At 43.2% G+C, this 23,544-nt stretch overlaps 1 protein-coding gene across 1 annotated transcript; it reads left to right on the top strand.

Annotated features, from left to right (window-relative positions):
- Nucleotides 1–5,121: 5,121 nt before the first annotated feature.
- PPP1R3C (protein phosphatase 1 regulatory subunit 3C) lies at nucleotides 5,122–9,558 on the top strand. The gene is made up of 2 exons (XM_006147636.3): nucleotides 5,122–5,420; nucleotides 7,364–9,558. Exons 1-2 carry the CDS (start codon nucleotides 5,407–5,409, stop codon nucleotides 8,301–8,303), a joined length of 954 nt encoding a protein of 317 aa, XP_006147698.1. The 5' UTR covers nucleotides 5,122–5,406; the 3' UTR covers nucleotides 8,304–9,558.
- Nucleotides 9,559–23,544: the final 13,986 nt, after the last annotated feature.

Raw genomic sequence — 23,544 nt, 5'->3', positions numbered from 1 at the left:
TAGAATGAACATCCTATAAACCTAGCTGGGGCTATATATCTTACTGCAGGCATCGACAATAGTTAACATTTGTAAAGTGTTTAAAACAGTGCTTAGTCCAAAGTGAGCACTATATAAGTTTTCTTTTTTCAGAGAGAGAGAGAGATTTTTGCTGTAGGGTGTGTGCACTTGTTGGAGAGATGGAGACAGACAGACAGAAAGTGAGAAATCACCCCTCAGAGGGGATGGTCATGCCACAATCCCTTCTCCTTCATTCTCCTTTTCAGATTTTGGACACGCACACACACACACCCAGCATGAGTTTTAAGCCAAGCCACCAGGTCTGGGACTTGTACTGTGGTCGACTACGTGGAAGTCCAGTTACATAACCATTACGCAATCTCTTGGTCCCTAAATATCTGTTTTTAAAAGAAGACTCTTTTTTTCTTTCTTCCATGAGTGAGAAATAAATAGAGAAACAAATACAGCTCTACCAACAGGGTCTTTTTGGTTACATAAATTGACCCATTTATTGCAGGCTAGTGATGTTTCAAATGTCTGTGGGGCTTCTCCTGGTCTTTCGACTCCTCAGACTTCTGATGGCAGACTGCGCTGTGACAGCCGAAGTGGTGGTGTAGGTCCAGGCCCCACCGGCTTTCGGTTTTCACCCCGGACCACAGTGCCAGGTCCCCACAGCCGTCTCTTCATCTTGGTTTTGCCACAGAAGGAGCAAGTGTTCTTGGCGTGCTGGCTCATTTCACTTTTCTTCATTTTCTGGAGGGAGGCACCACAGTGGGTCCTGTATTTACCGATGAGGCTGACCTTGGTGTGGTTAGCCATGTTGCCGCCAACTAGGTCAAGTCCAGAGAGCACAAACAGGGTCTTAATACCGTGACTCACCGCAGCCTCAGTCTGCCCTGGGTTATGGGCTCACCCATGTCTGGCATACTCAGGAGGTTTCTGGACTTGAACTTGGAACCTTTCCATGTGGACCAGCTTTGCAAAACAATGCGTTTCTCCACTGTACCATTGTCTTTCTTTTTAAATTATACCCCTTGACCTGGTATTGGTGTTCTCATCCAATGTTGCTGAAAGAAGGAAATAATTTGAGAGAGGATTTACTATTCTCTGAGACACGTGAATTGGTTCCTATTTATTCTCAAAAATAGAAACATTAGCCCTTTTAATCAAAATGAATAGTGTACAACTTCACTACACTGTGGGGTGTGAAGATCAATGAAGAGTTTCATCTCAGTTATAGCTAACCAGAGTCAACACTTTTCTGTTAATAACTATCAGGCCGAATTCTCAAGCACTTTCTTGAAATGGGCACTAAAGAAAGGCATGCATGGGGCCAGCAGGTGGTATGGTAGTTAAAGGTGCTGGACTCCCATGTGGCTGACCATAGTTCAAGTCCTGGACCTGGCAGCTTGCTTTCTCACTTTCTCTTTCTCCTCTCTCATTCATTCTCTCTCACTCTGTCCCTCTTTGGTCAAGTTGAAAAAAAAAAAAGATAATAAAATAAATACGGTTAAATAAAATAATTCTTTAAAAAGAAAGGGCAAGCTTACAGAAAGTGAGCTGGCCATCTGAGAACCTGCTAGGGCATTGTGGGCCGTCCTGGTAATACAGTGAGTGAATGGTGCAAGAGGCCCCCTTGTGTAAGCCACACAACCATCAGCTCCCTGCTCAGTAGCTCCTTAAAATGTCCCCTGGGTATTTCATGAGGCTGGTTTTCTGTAACAGAGATCTTAACACCGCCAAGGTCAAAGAGCTACGACTTGTGAATCCTTGTACCCTTGGCATGGCACTGGAAACACCGCACTGCTGAATAATCTCCTGCTGATAGACTTATTGTTAAGATGAGTAAGACAAAGCAATGCTCAGAGGCTGCCAAACCACAAGTCGGAGGAAGCCCATGAAAAATAATGAAACTCCCCACAATTCCTGGTCTACCCTGCCTTCATCGGTGCAATCCCCAGCTCAGACACTGCTGCCATCCTAGTAGTAATTTTTCTCTTCTCATAATGAAGGGCAGTAAATGCCAAGGAGACAGAAGTGAGGGATTTGGATCACCCAGTTTCGAGGTTTATTGACTGTCCACTCCTGTTAGGACAGAGAGCTGTTTTCCTGAATCTTCCATTTGCTGGATGTGAAATGGAGAGGGTGACTTTCATGGCATTCGTCAACACCAGGGGGCAGGAGAGAAAGCTGTATAGGTGAAAACAAGTACAGCTTCAAAGGACACTGTGAGGGAACAACAGGAGTCCAGAAAAGCTTCCTCACAGGGAGGCTCTACATTAGGATGAGCCTGAAAGTTTAAAGACCTTTAAAAACTCATTACAAAATTCATCCATGGCCATTGTAGTGGATGACAATGTGTACGGTGATATCTTTAACTGGATTGGTGTGCAGTGTTCATACTGGAAAAACTTATTTTACAAGCTGTGTCAATGTATGGTGACTGAATGTATAAAATAAATTAAAAAAAGAAAACTTCAGAAAACACAGAGAAGCAAAACAACCAAGACATTCTTAATGAGACATAATCTCACTATTCTCAGATAAGCACTTTTTTTTTTTTTAAAAAAGATTTATTTATTTATTTAATTCCATTTGTTATTACTATTTTTTAATTTGACCAGAGAGAGACAGAAAGGGAAAGGGAGAAAGCAAGTCACCATGTCTGGGAATTAAACTGTAGTCAGCCACATGGGAATCCAGTGCCTTAACTACCATGCCACCTGCCAGCCACAATAAGTACTGTTGACGAGTTGGTGGAACATACTCATTTCCTAAGTATACCCACCTTTCCTTCATAAAGGAACCACAATAAATTCTCATTAGTTTGTATTTCCCCATGACTTTTTAGCTCAGTATATGATCATTGGTGGAGGAAGACGATCTAGGTTCTAGTTTTGGCTCTGACCTAACCACCTCCTGGCAAGCAGCTCACTTCTCTAAGTTTCAGATTGCTTCTCTGTGAAATGAAGAGTTCCATGCCAATGATACCTACAGCACCTTCCACTTCTCTCATCTTAATTGCTGATGGGGTAATTACGGGAAGACAGTATGGTGTAGTGGTTACTGCTCTATCCAGCCAGCTTCAAATCTTAACTCTGTCAGTAAGATCCCTGGCAGGTTTTTTGACCTCTCAGTGCCTCGGTTTCCCTTTCTTTTTTACATTTTTTATTTATTGCTATTATTTTTAAAATTTGCTACAGGGCAAGCATACACACCAGAGAGAGACAGAGAGCAGAAAAGTGAGAAAGCAAGCTGCCAGGTCTGGGACTTGACCAATGGTCAGCTATATGGGAGTCCAGCACCCCAACCACCACGCCAGCTGCTGACCCCCTGTTTCCCTTTCTTTAAAGTGGAATTAATAATAGGCTTTACCACCTAGGGTTATTGTGAGCGCACAAAGCACTTAGAACAGTGTTTGTCACGTAGTGAGGTCTCTACAAGAAGTAGCTATTAATGTGTTAATATTAGCATTATTTTAGTTCAAGCACCAAGTTGCTGAGGTGATAGAATAAAAACTAATACTGAAGGGTTGGGTACTGACTTGAAAGCTGACATGGGCTGAGCACAGAAGCAGGGCATTGGACTGAATTTCCTCATCTGCACCATCTTACTAAATCCTCAGAACAGCTTTATATGAGAGAAGAGGTCAGAACCTGCCTACATGCGTGTAGTTAGGAAGTGTGAAATTCAAAAACCTTTCAGCTACTTTGGGTTGATCTGAGGTCTAGAAGACTTACCATTTGCTGGATATTTCATTTCAAATCTAAAGCCCAGACATGAATATCTTTGCCAGTGATACTCTGCATGAGTTCTTATCCCCTCACTCTAACACAACTGTAACAATCCCATTGTTTGCCAGGCACTTAAAAGGCAGAAGATCCCGGTACCTTTTCATCGACTACTAGATAGCTAAGTTAGTGGAGCAAAACTAGGGCATGAGTTTTATAAAACTAATTTATGCTTGGCTTAGAGATTTAATTTTATGATTGTAACTGATGGTCTAAAAATCTCCCAAGCTTGGGCCAGCAGGTGGTGTGGTGAAGGTGCTGGATTCCCACATGGCTGACTCTGGTTCGAGTCCTGGATCAAGGGGCTTGAAATACACACAGGGTATGTGGGTGCACCTGTCCAAAATCCTGAGAGGAGAATGGAGGAGAAAGGATTGTGGCATGACCACCCTCCCTGGGGGATGATTTCTAACTTTCCTTCTTTGTCTCTCTATGGCAAGCACACATGCTATGACAAAAACCTAATAAATAAAATAAAAATCTCCTGAACTTAACAAAATAATGAAACCTCAATGAAAGGAGCTGGCTTGGGAGGGTGGTGAAATGTACTGTGCGCTATTTTAATATTTTGATTTCTACATCATCATCAAAGGGTGTCTGAGGGATTGGGGTTCACTACTGTTCTGATTGCCTTGTGAATAAAAAGGCCATTTTATTTCTGGCTTTAGTTTTCTTTTTCAGGGAGAAAATTGAAGAATAGATGGAAATACAAAGTGCTTTTAAAAATTATTCATTTAATTATTATTATTATTTTAAAAATTGCTATACAGGGCATGTACTATCACCAGAAAGAGCGCGCGCGCGAGAGAAGTGAGAAAGCAAATGCCAGGTCTGGGACTCGAACAGATAGTCTCATTGGAATCTCATAACTACCACACCACCTGCTGGCCCCACAAAGTGCATACTTCACTGCTTTAAGGGTTCTCATGCTCTCCTAAAAACGTTTGGTAGAGAAGTTGGGAAGTCCTGGCAGCCTTTGTCATTATGGTGCATTTCGGTGGACTCACCTAAACAACAAAACAAAATCACGCAGCCAATTGATACGGCAAGCAATGAATGACCAATACAAACATTTCAGATAATATATACATTTGGATCGAGCCACAACTACCTGTGTTCAAATTCAACTCTGCCTAGACACAGCACATATTCTGAAGTTACAGACGCTGCAAGCCTGGATGAGCTGGCACCCGGCCTGGGTGAGCCTTCAGCTTTTTCTCCTGGCCAGCATCGGGTACGTGCACTACCACGCCGTCTGCACGCCCCCTAGCTCAAGGTTCGGGTTACGAGGTTCAGTCCAGCTGGCCAGGAGCCCCCAAACCTCGCAGGGCTCCCAGCTTGCGCTCAGCATGTCCAGACCCGCGGCGATCACGTTCCCAGGGAGAGGGCTCGTGCCCCAGCTGGGCGCTGGTTGGTTGCGCCGTCGGGCTCGCGGCCCGGCGATTGGTCCAAGGGATTTGTTCACGTGGTTCCAAGCAGATAAGCGACCTCTCTCTCGGGCGCTGGACCCACAATCAGCCCTAGCAAGCGTGCAGTAGGGACTGTCCGGAGCTGGGCTACTAACTTACAGGCAGCGGGGTGCTGGCTCTCACGGTCCGCAGTCGCTTCTCGCCTAATGAGCTGCACCAGGTAGGTTCGCTGCAACTCTGCTCCTGGGAGCAGACGGTAGCGCGCAGCTGCGGGGAAGTCGGGGGCGTTTTCCTTCTGCAAATGGAGACTCCGGGGAAGGACAAGGTGGCTGGATGCTGAGTTCACTCTGGCACCCGGACGCCTCCGAGGCGTTAGCGCAGTATTCCTTAGGCACAGCCCGTTTTGGTCATCAGCATCCCAAAGCAGAAACCTTCAGAACGTGAGTCAGCTTTAGTTAGGATTCGCTCACTGACGCAACTATCATCCTTTGGTTCTGCATGAGTGTCCCAAGAATTCAGGCGCAGTTAACTTGTGCGAACAACACTCTGACATTGCTGGTTAGGTAGTTCTGCTCGAGGGGAAAATTACAAAATAATTTTGCATTTATTCATCCTCCTCCACTCTTATCACGGTTTCTCATAGCAAAGTCTCAGAGCTTGAGCAAACTATTATTTTTAACTCTTGGCCAGGATATGAAGTTCCAGGAAAATCACTCATTACTAAAATTGTCTTTCTATAAATGCAAAAAGTAAAAAAAAAAGAGAAAAAGTTCCTCCCATAAAACTGCTTTATATAGCTCCTCTAGACAAGCAGAAGGCTTCTTTAAAAATCCTCGTAACTGTTAGACCACAGACAGAGCTTTAGCTTTCTTTTGTTTATTGTAAGTTTCTAGGTCTTCCCGACAAATCTGAGCTAATAAATTCTGTGAGTGATCTTTATTACCCATCTTGGGATAAGAGCTGCTGTGAAGAGTTACTAAAGCCAGGGTGAGAAATGTCATGTATGCTCTACATACACCTCTTATCTGTAAGGCTAAGATACTCCCCTCCCCCCCAAACCAAATTCCCTAAGCTTGGCAGTATGTAATGAGGGCTAATAGTCGGGAAAAATATTCTTCTTGGTGGCTGCATCTTGCTCTGCATAGTTATATTTAAAATTTTAAGTAGCTTTATTGCCTTTCTTCTTATAAATGTCCAATTGCCAAAGCCTCAGGAAATACCAAAATGGTACAGAACTGAAAATAAGTTACCTGCAAAGCCATCACCAGAAATCATTGCTAACTTTTTGGTGTGCTTTTCTTACATTTTCCAGTATTTATAAGTTCATATATAGATTCCAAAACCAAATGTTCGAGTTTGTCTATTTAAGCGTGGAGTTCTCATGGGCATCTTCCTGTATGGAATATAGATGATGCAATTTTTTTTTTAAGTGCATGAATTGTCGACTTGTATTTTCACAGGTTATTTGTGAAAAATGAGGAAGAGCATGATAATTAAAGACAATTCTCTGGCTTTCTTACCCTTTCACTTTCAAGAGTTTTTGTTCCTTAAGAATTTTTATTGCTATTCTTTTTCTTATTTGATAAATGTCATCAATTTAACAGCAAAAGCAGCCAAATGAAGCACAGGGTCTGGAACGGTGGTTCCTGAATCTGTCTAGTCATTAGAATAATCTGGGGAAATTTAACCTCTGGGGGTAGGGCCCAGGAGGTAGGCCCTACCCCCAGAGGTTTCATCTCAGTGGCTTTAAATTCCAGGAATCTCAATTAAAAAAATAAAAAAAAGAAGAAGAAAGAAAGAAAAAAGAAAACTAATTGTCTAGACCCTGGTGACCAGATAGATTTGAGAATAACTGGTCCATACCAGAGCAAATGGTTCTTGTAGCTGTGTTAGAGATCATCACATCCAGCCCTTTCGTTTCTCAGATGAGGAAACTGAGACAGCGCTCTCCCGCAAGTGTTTAAAGCAGTTAACCCATGGCCCTGTAACCAGCCAAGGCAGAGGAGACAAGATGCAGATCTGGCCACTTGATGCTGTTCTCTTTTACTTCCCAGGATAGCTCCTCCCTGCCACTGCACTGGCCATAGCTCAGCCAGTACAAAAATAGTTCTGTATTGGGCCGAGAGGATCCAGGTGATAACCCCTCTTCCACTTGCATTCTAGGATGATCCAGGTTTTAGATCCTCGTCCTTTGACAAGTTCGGTCATGCCAGTGGACGTGGCCATGAGGCTCTGCTTGGCTCATTCACCACCGCTGAAGAGTTTCCTGGGCCCTTATGATGACTTTCAGCGCCGAAACTTTGTGAATAAACTCAAGCCTCTGAAATCGTGTCTCAACATGAAACAGGAAGCCGAATCACAGAACGGCTGGAAGCGCTCCCACAACCAGGCCAAAAAGCGGGTGGTGTTTGCTGACTCCAAAGGCCTCTCTCTCACCGCTATTCACGTCTTCTCTGACCTCCCAGAAGAGCCAGCCTGGGACCTCCAGTTTGATCTCTCGGACTTTCACGATATCTCCTCTGGCTTAAAACTCCATGAGGAGAAAAACTTGATTTTAGATTTCCCTCAGCCTTCGTCTGATTACCTAAGCTTCCGGAACCACTTTCAGAAGAACTTTGTCTGTCTGGAGAACTGCTCTTTGCAAGAGCGAACAGTGACGGGGACCGTGAAAGTAAAAAACATAAGCTTTGAGAAGAAGGTTCAGATCCGCATCACTTTTGATACTTGGAAAAGCTACACCGACGTGGACTGCGTCTACATGAAAAACGTGTACGGTGGCTCCGACAGTGACACCTTCTCCTTTGCTGTTGACTTACCCCCTGTCATTCCAACTGAGGAGAAAATTGAGTTTTGCATTTCTTACCATGCTAATGGGCAGGTGTTCTGGGACAACAACGAGGGTCAGAATTATAGAATTGTCCACGTGCAGTGGAAGCCGGATGGGGTGCAGACACAGATGGCGCCCAAGGACTGTGTGTTCCGCCAGGCGCCCCCTAAGTCAGAGGTAGAATCGACAATCTTCGGCAGTCCCCGCCTGGCAAGTGGGCTTTTCCCAGAATGGCAGAGCTGGGGAAGAATGGAGACCTTGGCCTCTTATCGATGAATTAAGTGACCTAGTGACTGGTCTTGACCCGTCGTATTCCCCGTGCAATTCTAGGTCTGCATTGCGCAATAGTAGGAAGCCTTCGCTACCTTCCATCAGTAGGTTTAGGTCTGAGCTTTGGAGATGTGGCTACAGGAAAGAGAGCCCCTTGGGAATTTAGTGCCCAGGTGATGCCACCCCATCTTGCTTTGGAGGATCAAGGAACAGTCTGGGAACTATTTTTCATTAGAGCAGTGCTTTTTCAGTGGCCTTCCCGCTCCCCTCTCAATTCACTAGCTTTCATGTTGAGCAGAGGCAAGTTGAGGAAGGACAATGGGTGGCGATGGCAAGCTGTGTTAATGGTATGAGAACGTGTGGAAAGCCTACCCCAGGGCTCTGCAACTCAGGTCAGAGCAGGTGAGGGAGACCTGGTACTCCATTGTTGGTAAGAAAATGTAAGGTGGTTTCGTGGTGGTTTTACGATTGTTTTAAGGTGGTTCTCTCTTGGGGGAATGATTTGTAGAGGGGGAAGAAAGATCCATTCTGTGTATTCTTGTGGAGAAAAGCCAAATAACCATGGAAAGTTTTGGGTGGTACAGGGGAAGACGAATTAACTCTGGAGAATCAACATCTGAGAATCAACATCTTAAGCCTTTCTATTCAAATGTGATCTGTCAAAAACTGTGATTTGGGCAAAAATGTAAGCGAATCTGGCTTCGCAGCTCTAATGTAAGTGACTTTGTGAGCAAGGCATCCTGTCTGGGTGACACCTAACAGAAGCCATGCCATCGTCAAGGGCCAACAACACACAGAGACTCCATGTCACGTCAAAGATAGTTCTTAGCAAGTGCCTTGATTAAACCAGAACACTGCAGTTGCTTTACTCAAATATCTAAAAGGTCATCTGATAACTCAAGTGTTTCTGACCTCCTGAAAAGGTCTATTCTGTACACTGACATTCCTCCTGCAATGCTGTTGTATCTCCGTGAGTGTTATCAGTGTACACAACTCACATCCTTCATATTGAAGGTCACTCATTTTTCTGCCACAGTTTTTCAATGTGATGTGTGAAGTGAGGACTGACACTAGGATTCTCAGTGCAAGAATCCAATACCTTGCACATAGAAGTAGCAGTCTGTCTCTTGCCTGTTTTCATCTTGCTGTTTTAATTTCCTTCGATGTCAGAATGGTTTTATGGTTCTTTTTTTAAAAAAAATGGATGTGAACTATTTTGGATATGTTGTACTATATTTGTTTTTGAGTGTGTGCAAACTCATTCTTTAAGATCTTAAGGACAGGAGTCCTAGAATATTTGTTCTTATCATCGTGCATGTCCATTGAGAGGTGTTAAGAGAGTACAGTTAATTTTAACACATGTGTTCTGCCCTGCTGGAAAAGTACTCATGGAATAACTATGCTACGATGGTATTTGTGGCTTGGCTAGTGTTCATAGTTTTTATTTTATTTTTTTTTCTGTTAAATATTTTGTTCTTCTCTAGCTATCCTTTCTGAGCTTCTTACTTTAAGAATAAATGTGTTTGATATAAAATCTGAGTGTGTTTTCTTTCTCAAAGCCACAGTTAGTCAAATAAGAACCTATCAACTGACATTCTCCTGTTTTGTTTAGAAACAACTGAGTCGAGTTGGTTGGGACCAGAAATGGAGCCACTGAAGGAACTCTCATGGCCCTAGTCCCATTAGTGGGCACACTTGCTGCCACCTGACCACTGGGTTGGGACCCAGGGGCAGTGACTTGATCTCTGTGACTGTCCCCCTCTGTGGGTTCTGCTCCTCACGTCTGCTGGTCAGGTATCTTGGTGGCCACATCTCAGCTCTAATGTTGGGGAGGAGCTGGTGTGGGAAGAGCTGGAGTGGCTGCTCCCTGTGGTGTCCCAGCTCCTTCCTGAAGGGGTGGAGCACAGGGTCACACCGAGGGGCATGGGGAAGGACAGTGGACAGAAGTCCTGAATTGAAGGGAGAGGCACAGCTCCTTGGGGTGAGAGGCAGCAGGTCCGTGAACCTAAATTGTCGATCCAGTGTGCCTCAAATTCCAGAATGGGCTTCTGTGCATTGTATTTTAAACTTAAGAGGAAATCAATGACCAACCTCCTGGAAAGGCTCAATTATGAAAGGAACTTTTATCACATCATAGCATCCTCTTTGCCAGAGGGGATAAACTGTAAGTCTGCAGGCTATATCTGGTTTTTTTCTTTTCTTTTTTTGGAGAGGTTTTTGCTATAGGGTGCGTATTTTGTTTTTTTTTTTTTTTTTTTTTTTTTTATTAATTAAAAAAATAATTAACCAGGTAGAGAAAGCAAGAAAGTAAGCCACCAGGTCTGGGACTCAAACTGTGGTTAGCCATGTGGTAGTCCAGGACCTTAACCACCATACCACCTGCAGGCCCCCACACAGGTTTTTTTTTTTTTAAATTTGAGTGGTTTTTGCTATAAGGGCCCATGGGCTCGTCGAAAAGGCAGAGAAAGAGAGACAGAAAGTAAAGCAAGAAATCACTCCCCGAAGGGATGACCACGCCACAGTCCCTTCTCCTCCATCCTCCTCTCAGGATCTTGGGCATGCATGCACACACACCCGGTGTCTAGGACACAAACTGTCTCGACTATGTGAGAGTCCAGTGACATAACCATTTCACCATCTGCTGGTCCCTCACATGTTTTCTTTTTCTTTTTTTTTTTTAAAGAATTTATTGCCAAGATACAACAATCAGCAACTACATTAAAAAATCAGAATTTCCTTTTTTTCCCTCAAAATGTTGCAAGATCTTTCCTCTTGGTCACAACTTTTTGGAATAGAAGAGTAGCAGCTTCCTTTAGATAGGCATGCTGCCTTGTGTGGGCCACAGTCTCTTCCTACCATGGCTTCATCCTCGGACTCTCGGCCGGCCCCTGCGGCACTGGAGTTCCTAACGCCGGTCCAGTTTTCTCTAGCTCTATTCATGCCGACGCTTGGGTGAAGGAGAATGCCTGTCTTCCAAGGGATGGAGAAAAATCAAAATCAGGTCTCTCAGGAACCTTGGAGACTGTGGGGCTCGAATGCCTAACTTGGAAAATGAAGCCACTAAGATCCAGACAGGGAAAGTGACTTACTTGTGCAAGGTCTCCTGCCAGCTGAGTTGGCTGGACAGTGGCTCTTTGCCTTGTGGTCCTCCCTCTGCTTTGTGTTTCTTCCTTGAAACCTCCCATGCTGACCCATCTTCTCTAATGCCCTACCCCCTTCTTAAAGGCAGGGATGACTCTGGCCAGCTCTTGCTGGTCACTTGTGTCACCCTGACCTCATGTTAGCATACCCCGGACTGCTACTGGAGGAGGACCTGGTCAAGGAGTAGGGTATTCCTGGGCCTTTAATACTGAACAGAATAATGTGCATACTAGCCCCCGATAGTTCACTAATTAGCGGAAGCAGCTCAACTTTTAAAATTTGACATAGGAAGACCAGCCCCGTGGCCTGGTGGCTAAGGGTGCTGGATCCTACATGGTCAACCACAGTGTGAATCCCGGCCTTGGTGGCTTGAAAAAAATATCAGGCATGTGTGTGTCCCAAGTCCCACCAGGATGGAGAAATGGAGGAGAGAGGATTGTGGCATGACTGCCTCATTGGAGGGTACTTTCTCCTCTCTTTTTCTGTCTCTCTGGTGAGCATGCACTCCCTCCATCAAATTGAAATTAAAAAAATGGGAGAATGGCTTGAATTTGGGGTGCATAATATTCTGTTAAAAAAAAGTTTAGTTATTTAAGGAACGAAGTTGTCCCTTTCTAAATGTATGGTTTGCCTTTTAGCTTATCTCCAAACTGAAGGCTGGACATCCTTAGTGTAGGAGTCCAAAATTTAGGCACAAGTTTGGGTGGTCCTTCAACCTGCAAAGGCAGTCTCTTCAACTTTCATCTCCAGGTTTCTCACAGAATTTTCTAGCAGGCACTGGGAGCTGTGGTTAAACAAACCCTCTCATTAGGGGGCAGGGATCCCAAACTCAGAGAACTCCCCCTTGCAGTTTTACTAATTTCCAGCTTCCTGGTCCTTCCGTCTTCCAGCCAGTGGGACCCACTACTGGGTTGGGAGGGTCCCTCTCAGCTAACAATACTCAACCTTGGGTGAGTTTCAGAAAATTCTGGAAGAAAAAAAAGGCAGAGACAGAAGGAGAGTCAAGATGGCCTTATAAGGCCTCCTCTGCCCTACTAAATACAATGCAAAAACAGGTCTTCATAGAGGTAAATGTCCACTCAAGCTGGCACCGTCCTGAAGTCACCTGGTCCCCAAGTGACCAACAGTTGTTTTTAAGATTTGGACTTATTGGGACCAGTAGTTAGCATAATGGCTATGTTGTTGGACTCCCATGTAGTGGACAGCAGTTTGAGTCCCAGACTTGGTGGCTTAAACTCACACCAGGCGCATGTGTGTGCATGCCCAAGATCCTAAGAGGAGAATGAAGGAGAAGGGATTGTGGCATGGCCATCCCCCTGGGGGGTGATTTCTCATTTTCTGTCTCTCTGTCTCCCCAGCGAGTGCATGTGTCCTATAGCACAAAACCTCTCTAAAAACAACAAAAAGATTAGGGCTTATTAATGAGTAGGTGGGTGGGAGCATCCTTGTGTATCTAACACAGTGAGGACTAAGAAAGGACACATCTTCATCAAGAAAAGAATACAGTCCTTATTACAAAAACAGACTAGAATAGGTGCCTGCCTCAACGTTAGTTCTGGGTAGAGAAAAAAATAAATCTCCTCTTAAAATTCTTAACCACAATCTGGCCTTCACATGGACTTGCAGTCTGAATTTCCATTCCTTGTGTTCTGAGACACCTCAAACCAGAAATTTATTTGAGAGTTTTCTCTGATGGCAGTGCCCACAGGTGCTGACCAGGGGCAAACACAAAAGCTGTCTGGGAGAACGTGCCTTTAACCCAAGGCTCAAAAACTTCTCAGCAAACATAAGCTCACATACAAGCAATAAAGAGACAAATCTTTGACAAATACGTGAAGATATAAGTGAGAAATCCAGGACCAGCAGTTAACGTAATGGCTATGTCACTGGACTCTCATGTAGTTGACCACGGTTTGAGTCCCAGACCCGGTGGCTTAAACTCACGCCAGGTGTGTATGCATGCGTGCCCAAGATCCTGAGAAGAGAATGGAGAAGGGATTGTGGCCTGGCCATCGCCCCTGGGGGGGGATTTCTCGCTTTGTGTCTCTCTGTCTCTCTCTGTCTTTTTCTGGCAAGCGCACACACCCTATAGCAAAATCCTCTCCAAAAAAAAAAAAAAAGTGAGAAATCCAAAGAACAAATGAATGGGAATCTTTATTTATTCCCCTCCCCCCCCATAGATCACATGTGCTCACTGGAGAGAGACAGAAAGAGACAGTGAGAAGGAGAGTGAAAAGTCACCCCCCAGGGTGGATGTCCATGCTGCAATCCCCTCTCCTCCATTCTCCTCTTGAAATTTTGGGCACGCATGCACATGGGCCTGTTGTGGCATTCAAGCTGCCAGGTCCTGGACTCGAACTGAAATTGGCCATGTGGGAGTTTAGCATTGTACCCACTACACCACCCGCTGGCCTCTAATGGGAATTTAAAAAATGTCATTAACTATAGGTAATACAGAAATAAAAAATAATAATGATGGGGTACTATGAAAACATTCTAATATATTTGAAATTGAGATAAAATGGGCAATTTTCTTAAGAAGTGAATTGTATTAAAGTGGTCTAAGGAAGAAATAGAAAAGGTGTCTAGTCCCTATAAACATGTAAGATTAGAAGGTTAAAATTGGTAGTTTAAAATCTACCCACAAAAAATATTGGGTTACCATGAAAGTCATGATGCATTTTGCATAGGAAAACAGAAAAATACGCTATGACTTTCCTGACAACCTACTATGTGGCCTCAATGTGTTTACGGATGTGCTGTATCAAACCTTCAAGAACCAAATATTTCTAATGTCATATAAAGTATTCCAGAGTATCTAAAAAGGAGGGGGATGTTCCCTAACTCCTTTAAGAGTTGGAATAGCCTTGATACTGAAACCTTACAAAGACAGAAAGGAAAATTGTAAGTCAAACGCACATATAGGTATATGGGAAAATTTATATACAATAAACTATTGAAACGAACCCAATAGTGTGCAAAAAGATAAAGTATTTTGACCAAGTGGGTTTATTACAAGAATGAAATATTGGTTTGACATTAGAGCATCAATTACTATAATTCGTCACATAAATAGATCAAAGGAATAAAAACGTATAGCCAACTTAATAGATATAAAAAAAAATTCCCCCCACCATCAGTGAAAAAAAAAAAAACCACCTCAAACTGAAAATAAGGGGAAACTTTCTTGATTTAAAAAATGGATATCTACTGGGAATCAGCAGTTAGTGTAATGGCTATGTCACTGGACTCCCACGTAGTCGACCGCGGTTCGTGTCCCGGACCCGGTGGCTTAAAACTCACGCCGGGCGCATGTGCGTGCGTGCCCAAGATCCCGAGAGGAGAATGGAGGAGAAGGGATTGTGGCGTGACCATCCCCCTTGGGGGGTGATTTCTCGCTTTCTGTCTCTATGTCTCTCTCTGTCTGTCTGGTGAGTGCACGTGCCCTACAGTGAAAATCTCTCCAAAAAAAAAAAGAAAAAAAAGAAAGGATATCTACTGAAAAGAAAAACAATTAAAACTTACCACAAACATTATGGTAAATGTTGAAATTCTTTTTAAGATAAGGTCTTCTATTTCCTCTTTTAAATGTTGCACCAGAAATCTGAGCCTGTGGAGTAAAGCACTCGATCCACGTGTTCTGAAAAACTTCAAGCCAAATTCTCATCAAATTTGTATTGTGCACTTGCTAATGTGAAAAGTTTCATGTTAAGAGTTTGACTTATCGTCCCTTTTTTTCAAGAATTATTAATTTAATTTATTATTATTGGTATTATTTAATTTGCTATAGGGCACATGTGCTTATGAGAGAGAGAGAGAGAGAGAGAGAAAGTAAGAAAACAAGCAGCCAGCTCCAGGACTCATGGTTGACCATGTGGGAGTTCAGCGCCTCAACCCCCACGCCACTTGCTGGCCCCATGACTTCGATTTTCTTATTTAATTTTATGAGTTAAGTATTATTGTCACTTCACAAATAAGGAAGCAAAGGCACAGAGAAGTTGAGTAACCTGCCCAAAGTCACACAGTAAGTGAGGGGACAAAACTGAGATTTGAACCCTAAAACTCTGATTCTAGAGCATAAACATTTTCTCGTAGGTTACCCTGTTCTATTCCATTTATTTATTTATTGTTATTTTTTATTTTGCCAGAGGGTGTGTGTGTGATTGCTAGAGAGAGACAGAGAAACAGAAAGAGGGAGAGGGAGAAAGCACCTCCCATAGGACATGGTCATGCTGCAATCCTCCTCCTCCACTTCTCCATCCTGTGGGGTTTTGTGCATATGCGCACACATACCCGGCATGTTTTATAAGCTTCCAAGGCTGGGATTCAACCATATAGACAGCCAAGTCACCATGTCAATTCCAGCTCCCGTAACCATTAGAGCACAGAGCTTGTCCTAGGGTCCCTGCTGTTTTCTTTCCTTATGTGTCTCAGAATGAACTTTTACCCATAACAGGATGTAGAGTGGGACTTTTTCTGTTGCTTTGAAATGACTGCCAAGGCTGGTGCCACTGGAGGTAGTAAGCACTCTGCATTTCTAAAGACAACCTCTAGTCATTCTCTTAATAACTGACATGGTAGAACTGGCCCTAATATCACCAACCTTGCACCTGTCTCAGGTGTGAGGAGAAGGTCGAGCTGGAGAAGGAAGTGGGGCTCCCCAGAGCCTCAGCTTGTGGGTGTTACGGAGCTCCTGGTGAGAATATTTCTCCCAGAGGCAGGGGAAGAGTTGGTTTCTTCCTCCTACAAGCCAAGGAAGAGTGGGGGTGCGAAGGGGATTGCTAACATTACATTTCCTGGCTGAACTTCTGCCTGACAGCAGTTTTGCTGCTGGCCCCGTTCCAGGGAGAAAGAAATATTGAAGAGAGAAGGCAAGGCTGAAAAAAAGGGATGGTGGTGTCCTGGTGTGTTGCGGGACCAACGCAATTAAAACTATGCTCTAAACCTCATCTTCTAGACCCCCAAAATACGCAGACAAGGTAGGGCGAGCTCTGTCCTCTCTCTGTCTCTGTCTCTCTCTTTAAACTTTTTAGTTTTACTTATTTAAAATTTTTTTTAAACCACTTTTTCTCATCTTGGGCGTTTTCTTTTCTCCTGCTAATTTAAGAAGCCATTTTAAATCTGAGGTGTGTCCTGGTGTGTTTGCGCAGCACATGCTCCGTGTGGTTTTCATTTTTTACCTTAAAATTTTTTTTCTCTTTTTTGGTTGTTTTTGTCTAGGTTTTATTATTTTTCTTTTCTTTTCCTTTGATTTTATTTCTTTTTAACCTTACTTTTCCACTCTGTTTTTTAGTCTCCACACTGAGTGTCTAGACAGGCCTAGGTACACAGTAGCCAAGCATCTGAATACTTTTAGGGTCATTATAATCTTCAACACTTATTGGACCTCCTGCTTTAAGGAAGAAAGTTCTTTTTATAAATCTGAACTCATAATCTCTCTCTGAATACCATGTTGCAAAACACAGTAGAGGGGAGATTTTTGTCACAGCATGACCAGAAACCACCACCGAGGCACAAGAAATATAAGAAACCAAGACAATATCCCTTCCCTAAGTGAAAAGAACACTCCTTCATCATCCACAGACAGTACAGTGGAACTCATGGAAATGCCCAATAAGGAATTCAGAATATTCATAATGACAACACTAAATGAGATGCAAGAGATGAGAGACAACAAACTCCAGATGATGCAAGAGAAGAGACAATGTGTTCCAAGAGGTGAGGAAGTTCTTTCATGGTCTGAAAGAGAAAATACACACCCAAAACAAAAACAAAAACAAAACAAAACAACAAAACAACAAAATAACAAAAAAAAAAAAACCCCAAAACAATCAAAGGGAGCTATTAGAGATGAAGGCTACGATACAGGAAATCAAAACCTTTCTCGAAAGTATTAAAAGCAGATTAGTTCATGCAGAAGATCAAATATCAGATGTTGAAGGCAAAGGCAAAACCTCTGACCTTGGAAAAACAACCAAAAGAAAAAAAAAAAACCCTGAGAAAATAGCCAAAAAAAAAAGAATACTATACGAGAAATACTAGATACCATTAGGCACCCACACACCCAGATAATTGGTATCCCAGAAGGTGAAGAAACTACTAAGAGCGTTGATAATCTATTCAATGAAATCCCAGAAGAAAACTTTCCAAATCTAGAGAGGCATTCAACTATTCTGACCCAAGGAATACAAAGGACCCCTAGTAGAATCAACTCAAGAAGTTCTTCAAGGCACATCATAGCCAGACTGACCAAATCCAAGACAAAGACAAGATACTAAAATTGGCAAGAGAGAAATGTCAAGTTACTTATAAGGTTATCCCATCAGGCTAACATCATAGCTCTCCTCAGAAATAATGTGAGCAAGGAAAGAATGGGAAAATATATTCAAAGTGTTAAGTGAAAAACAGTTTCAACCAAGAATACTATACCCGGCAAGATTATCCTTCATTTGGAAAGAAAAGAAAAAAAATTCTCAGATAAACAAAATCTTAAAGAATTTAACAATACCATATCAGCTCTTCAAGAAGTTCTGAAAGGAGTGCTTTAGCAGGAAAACTAAGGACACACGCACAGAAATAAGAGAACAAAAAGCATTATGAGGAACCAGCAGTTAGCATAATGGCTATGTTGCTGGACTCCCGTGTAGCTGACCAAGGTTTGAGTCCTGCACCTGATGGCTTAAACTCATACCGGGCGTGTGTGTGTGTGTGCATGTGTGCCCAAGATCCCGAGAGGAGACTAGAGGAGAAGGGATTGTGGTGGGGTCATCCCCCCAGGGGATGATTTCTTGCTTTATGTCTCTCTCTCTCTCTGTCTTTCTGGTGAGCGCATGCACCCTATAGCAAAGACTTCTCAAAAAAAAAAAAAAAAAGCATTATGACTTTTGAAAAAACATTACTGTCTTTTTCTTTACTATGCTCTGTTTTCCCAATGTAAGAATTTTGCTTTCTTTTGAGCTGTTGATAGGTTCAGCAATTTGTTAAAATGTTTTTTCTTCTTGTTTGTTTCTTTAAATGGAAACATAAATGTTTCCCCCTTCCTAACCCCTCTGGAATTAGAGAATATTTGAGAGTATTCCTATTTTGTCGTAGAATGGTTATTTGCATAAGTTCAATAATACTTGTTGCCTTGAGTCAGAAATTAGAAGTACTCATTATTGGACAGGCCTTTGACTGGAATGTCATATCTGAAGTTTAAACCAGAAAACTATGAACTAAGGTAGATCTCCAGTAAGTCAATGGAAGCTCTTGGGAAGATGGCCTGGCACCATAAACAGTTCTACCTGGCAGAGAGGATTAGAGAACCCATGTGAAAGAATTTGTACCACAAAATAACCTGGACTTTTCCAGCCCAGCATTGTAATCAGTAGAGATTGCAAAAGAGCAGCCACAACCAGAGGATTACCTTGAGGAAGACTTTGAAGGAAGAAAAAAGAGACTGATTTTTACTAGCTGACAGGATATCACAAAATACTTGGTAGGCAGGGCTGAATTGAGAAGTTTTATGTGTGAATTGTGTGCTGGGTGTTTGTTTTTCAACAGTTTGAGTAGTTGAGATGTAAACATTTTCTCAAAAATATTTAAAACCATACTGTCTCTGTTCTTATAGAGTCACAAACAAAATTATAACAAATATTTCAAACATTATCTTTAAAATTCATTTTTTTGAAATTTTGAAGTTGTTTATTAACTGTCAAGAACTATGGAATATGAACAAAAAATTTTTGATATGTAAAGTAAATGTTTCTGGGAAAATGTAAAAAAATAAATTAATAAAAAGGAATGGTTATGGAGGAAAGTCTCTCCTACAGCTTGGCCGAGAAAAATGGGTTGGATTTCCCATTTGAAAGGACATTAAAGAAGGTACTGTGCATGAGGTGACCGTCAGCCAGAGAGTGTCCCCAGCAATAAGGGTGGCCAGGGCTGGAGTCTGGGGAGGAAGAACTCAAGGTCCTTTTCCCCTTTTCTCCCTTAACACTGAGAGAAGCACAGCCTAGAAGAGGCAAGTGAGAGGAGAGGACAGGAGACCTCACTCCATTCTATGCTAAGCCCCTTTGGCAGCAAGTCTTGGTCACTCTGCGAGGGCAGAGGACTTGGGATCAGATATGAGATGAGGGTTTAAGTTTAGTAGCTCAAAGTGACAGGAAGGAATGGGATCTGCTGGAGATATTTCAAAGTGGAAGAAAGGGGAGAGAGATGATTTAACAGCATAGTTGAGGACAGTGGAAAAATTAAAACTATGTCATGTTTATTCTCCATGGATTTGAAACTTCTTGGTGAACTAGTCCATGTATTAAATTGTGTGTTCATTTATGTGTATTTCTCCTAGCTAGACTGTAGGCAGGGCATGGGTGTCTTATTTACAGGTCTATTCACAATACCTAGAATAGAGTCTGGCAAAATACATGTTCATTGGGGCCAGCAGGTGGCATGGTAGTTAAGGCTCTGGACTCCCACATGGCCAACGGTGGTTAGAGTCCCGGATTTGGAGGCTTGTTTTCCTACTTTCCCTTTCTCTCTATCTCTCTCTAGTCAAATTAAACAAATAATAATGATAATAATAAATGGAATACAATAATTGAAAAAAAATGTTCATTGAAGTGAAAAGTAAAAGATGCCTCTACCGGCAAGGGGGAGCTTAATTGATTATTAACCTGATATTCTAGATACCTTTACAAATGCTCTAGAATCTTAGATGACAAAGGATTCTTAGAAAGAACACCAAGATATGTATGGTTAAATATTTATATGTAAGGCATAGAACTGTAAAACTACTAGAAGCAAACTTATGAAAAAAGCTTCATGACATTATTATGGGCATTGCCTTCTTCAATATGACCCCCAAAGCACAGGCAACAACAGCGAAAATAGACAAATGGCATCAGATCAAACTAAAAGCTGCTGCATAACAGAGGAAACAATGAACAGAGTGAACAGACAACCAGCAGATTAAGAGAAAACATTTGCACATCACACATGAGAAAGGATCATTTCCAAATATACAAGACACTCAAGTTACTCAATAATGGAAAAATAAGTAACCCTATTTAGAAATAGGCAAAGGACCTGAATAGACATTTACCAAAAGGAAATACGTGAATGGCTAACAGGTACACAAAAGATGCTCAACATCATTCGTCGTCTGAGAAATGCAAATTAAAATCCTGAGCGATTACCTCCCATCTGTTAGAATGGCTATTACAAAGTTAAAAGATAAGTGCTGGCGAGGCTGTGGAGAAAAGGAGGCCCATGAACACTATTGGAGAGAATGTAAATTATACAGCCAGTTTGGAAAATAATACGAAGTTTCGAAAACTTAACTTAAAACTTAAAAATAGGTGGCACAGCAGTGAACAACACTCTGTGATGCTGGACCCATCTGGGAAAGTTCCAGGTTCGAGCCCAGAGGCCTCCTGTATACACTAGGTACACCTACATGCCTGCACCTGTACTCGAGGTGGGCTGAGGCTGGGGGGAGACTGTGGTGTGAAGGCCCTCTTGGAGGGGCCTCTCTCTCTCTCACTCTCTGATGGAAGAAATAAATAAATAAACTAAAAAAGAGAACTACCATGTGATCCAATAATCCTACTTCTGGGTATCTATCTAGATGAATAGAAATTAGTAGGTCAAAGAGATATCTGCATGCTCATGTTCATTGCAGTATTATTTATAACAGCCAGGTGTGGAAACAACTAAGTGCCCATCAATGAATGAGTGGATGAAAAGAATGTGGGATGTATACACAAAGAAATATGATTCAGTCTTAAAAAAGAAAGAAGTTCTGTCGTTTGTGACAACATGGATTGGGACAGTATGTTACGTGAAACAAGTTAGGCACCGGAAGATAGATACCGAGCGATCTCCCTTACATGTGGAATCTGAAAAGTCGAACTTAACACAAGTGGGGAGTAGAATAGTGGGCACCAGAAACTGAGGGGAGCAGGCACAGTGGGGAAAGGGACGGTGTACGAAGGTTCAGTTAGAGTGGAGGCCCTAGGTCTGCTGATCTCTTGGTCATTGTGGTGACTTTATTATAGTTAGCAATAATGTGTTACATATTTCTTTCTTTTTTTTTGCCGTAGGGTGCATGTGCTTGCTGGAGAGAGACAGAGAGGGAGACAGAGAGAGGGAAAGTGAGAAATTATCCTCGTAGTGGAGATGGCCATGCCACAATCCCTTTTCCTCCATTCTCCTCCTGGGATTTTGGGTGTGCTTGTGCACGCACATGCACCTGGAGTGATCTTTAAGCTGCCAGGTCTGGGACTCAGATGTGGTTGGCCATTTGGGAGTCCAGAACCTTAAGATTGCTAAGAGCAGATTTGAAATGTTCTGACCATAAAGGAAGTATAAATACATGAGATGATGGGTATGCTGATCAGCATAATCTGATGATAGCACTAAGTACACGTATCAAAACCTCACATGGTACCCCCTCAACATATATAACTATTATCTTTCAAAAAAAAGATCTGTATGGCCTGAACCATAGATGATTTTTTTTGAGTAGCACAACTTAAAGCTTCTGGTTTTAAAGTTAAGAACTTTGGGATCGTGGGTGTGGGGTGTCCGATTTTTGTTTGAGACAGGTGAGCAGGGCCTCCCAGTCTTCTAAGGCACATGATGTAGGGATCAGGTGGACATCACAGATGGGGAAGGGTTTACAAAGCATGCGGTGAGGAAAAGTGTGAGGATTTATGTACTTCCAGCCCGAGCACTGCAGGAGTTCATAACGGGCCTCCAGCGGGATCAGGCTCTTATTGTTTATTTATAGAAATGCCTTGGGGAGTTAGAGAAGGGGAGGGAAAGCAAATAAAGTGTTTTTGTGCTGCTGCGTTTTGTGTGTGTGCGAGAGAGTGAGACAGAGAGAGACTGAGAGAGAGAGAGAAAGAGAAAGAAAGGTGGTCAGAGAGAGAGACTGGTAGGTTCAGCTTTCTGAGGCCTCCATTTGACACACCCTCCCTTCTCCACTCCCTTATTTCCGCTCTGTCTTAGTGCCACCCCCTTGGGCTCAGTCCTGCCTGGACACCTTGTCTGACCTTGAACTATCATTCAGTCCTTCTGGATATTGTCTCAGCCAAGGGGAACCAAGTCCTGGCCTCGGCCACATTGAAAGTAACTCACTGTGAAAGCTGGGCTTGTTCTCGTCCAGGGTGAAGCAGGCTGAGAGCAGGGATGAGGGTGTCCCCTGCCCCACCTCCCCTGCCTCATGAGTTCTCTTTGGAAACTGCCCTGTCCCTTCCCGGGATGGCCTCCATCCTAGTCCTTAATGAAATGAGAGAAACAGAACGTCAAGACTTGTTTCCTTTCCAAATAAAAGAGGAACATGCTGAAGTGCATTTTAAATGCTGTCTGGCAGGAGTGGGGCTGCTGGGGGAGGGGGATGCTGCTGGCCCTTCTCTGCTGGACTTCTGGAGCGTGGCCACACGCACTCTCTCCATGAAACTTGAAGGGCAACTCAAGTGTCATTCTGGGAGAGGTTCTGCAGTGTCTCCAAACATAAACCTTGCCATTCTTAGGGTCTTCAAGGTCAAGGTCAGTTGTGTTCACCGAATGTGTCACTATCCTGAGGCTAGAAATGGGGCAGGAGCCACCACAGCTTCAGGTGAGACCCCCGCTCTCCTCCAGGGCCTACGCCTAGACTGGTGGAAGGAAAGGGAGTGCTTACGACCAACTCTAAGGAGAAGAATGGAAGGAATAATCCTTCAGGAGAGGGGTGGCGAGAATGGTTTCTTGAGTGGGCGTAGGAAAGATGATGGCAACTGGACAGAGAGGAGGAGACGGTGTTCCAGAAGGGCACAGAGCATGAGAGGAGGCAGAAGGGGCAATGGCTACAGTTTGCAGGGAAAGCAAAGGGACAAGTGTGCGTGGTCAGAGGGCTGTGCTGCAGGGAGGCTGAGGCACAACCGATACTGCAGGATGAAGCAAGTCGTCTCTTTTTCTCCTTCTGGGTAATAGGGCAACACACTGAAGTCCACCTTTTCTTAAAATTCAATTTTTTTATTAGAGGTTTTAGCCTGAGGGTGTGTGCACTCACCAGAGAAAGACAGAGACAGAGACAGTGAGAAGGAAAGTGAGAAACCACCTCCGGGGGGAATGGCCATGCTGC

The sequence above is a fragment of the Tupaia chinensis genome, unplaced genomic scaffold (assembly GCF_000334495.1).
Source record: "Tupaia chinensis unplaced genomic scaffold, TupChi_1.0 Scaffold000217_1, whole genome shotgun sequence".
In the NCBI taxonomy this organism is placed as follows: domain Eukaryota; kingdom Metazoa; phylum Chordata; class Mammalia; order Scandentia; family Tupaiidae; genus Tupaia; species Tupaia belangeri.
The sequence above is the reverse complement of the archived record's forward strand: the minus strand, read 5'-3'. Positions and strand labels throughout refer to the sequence as shown.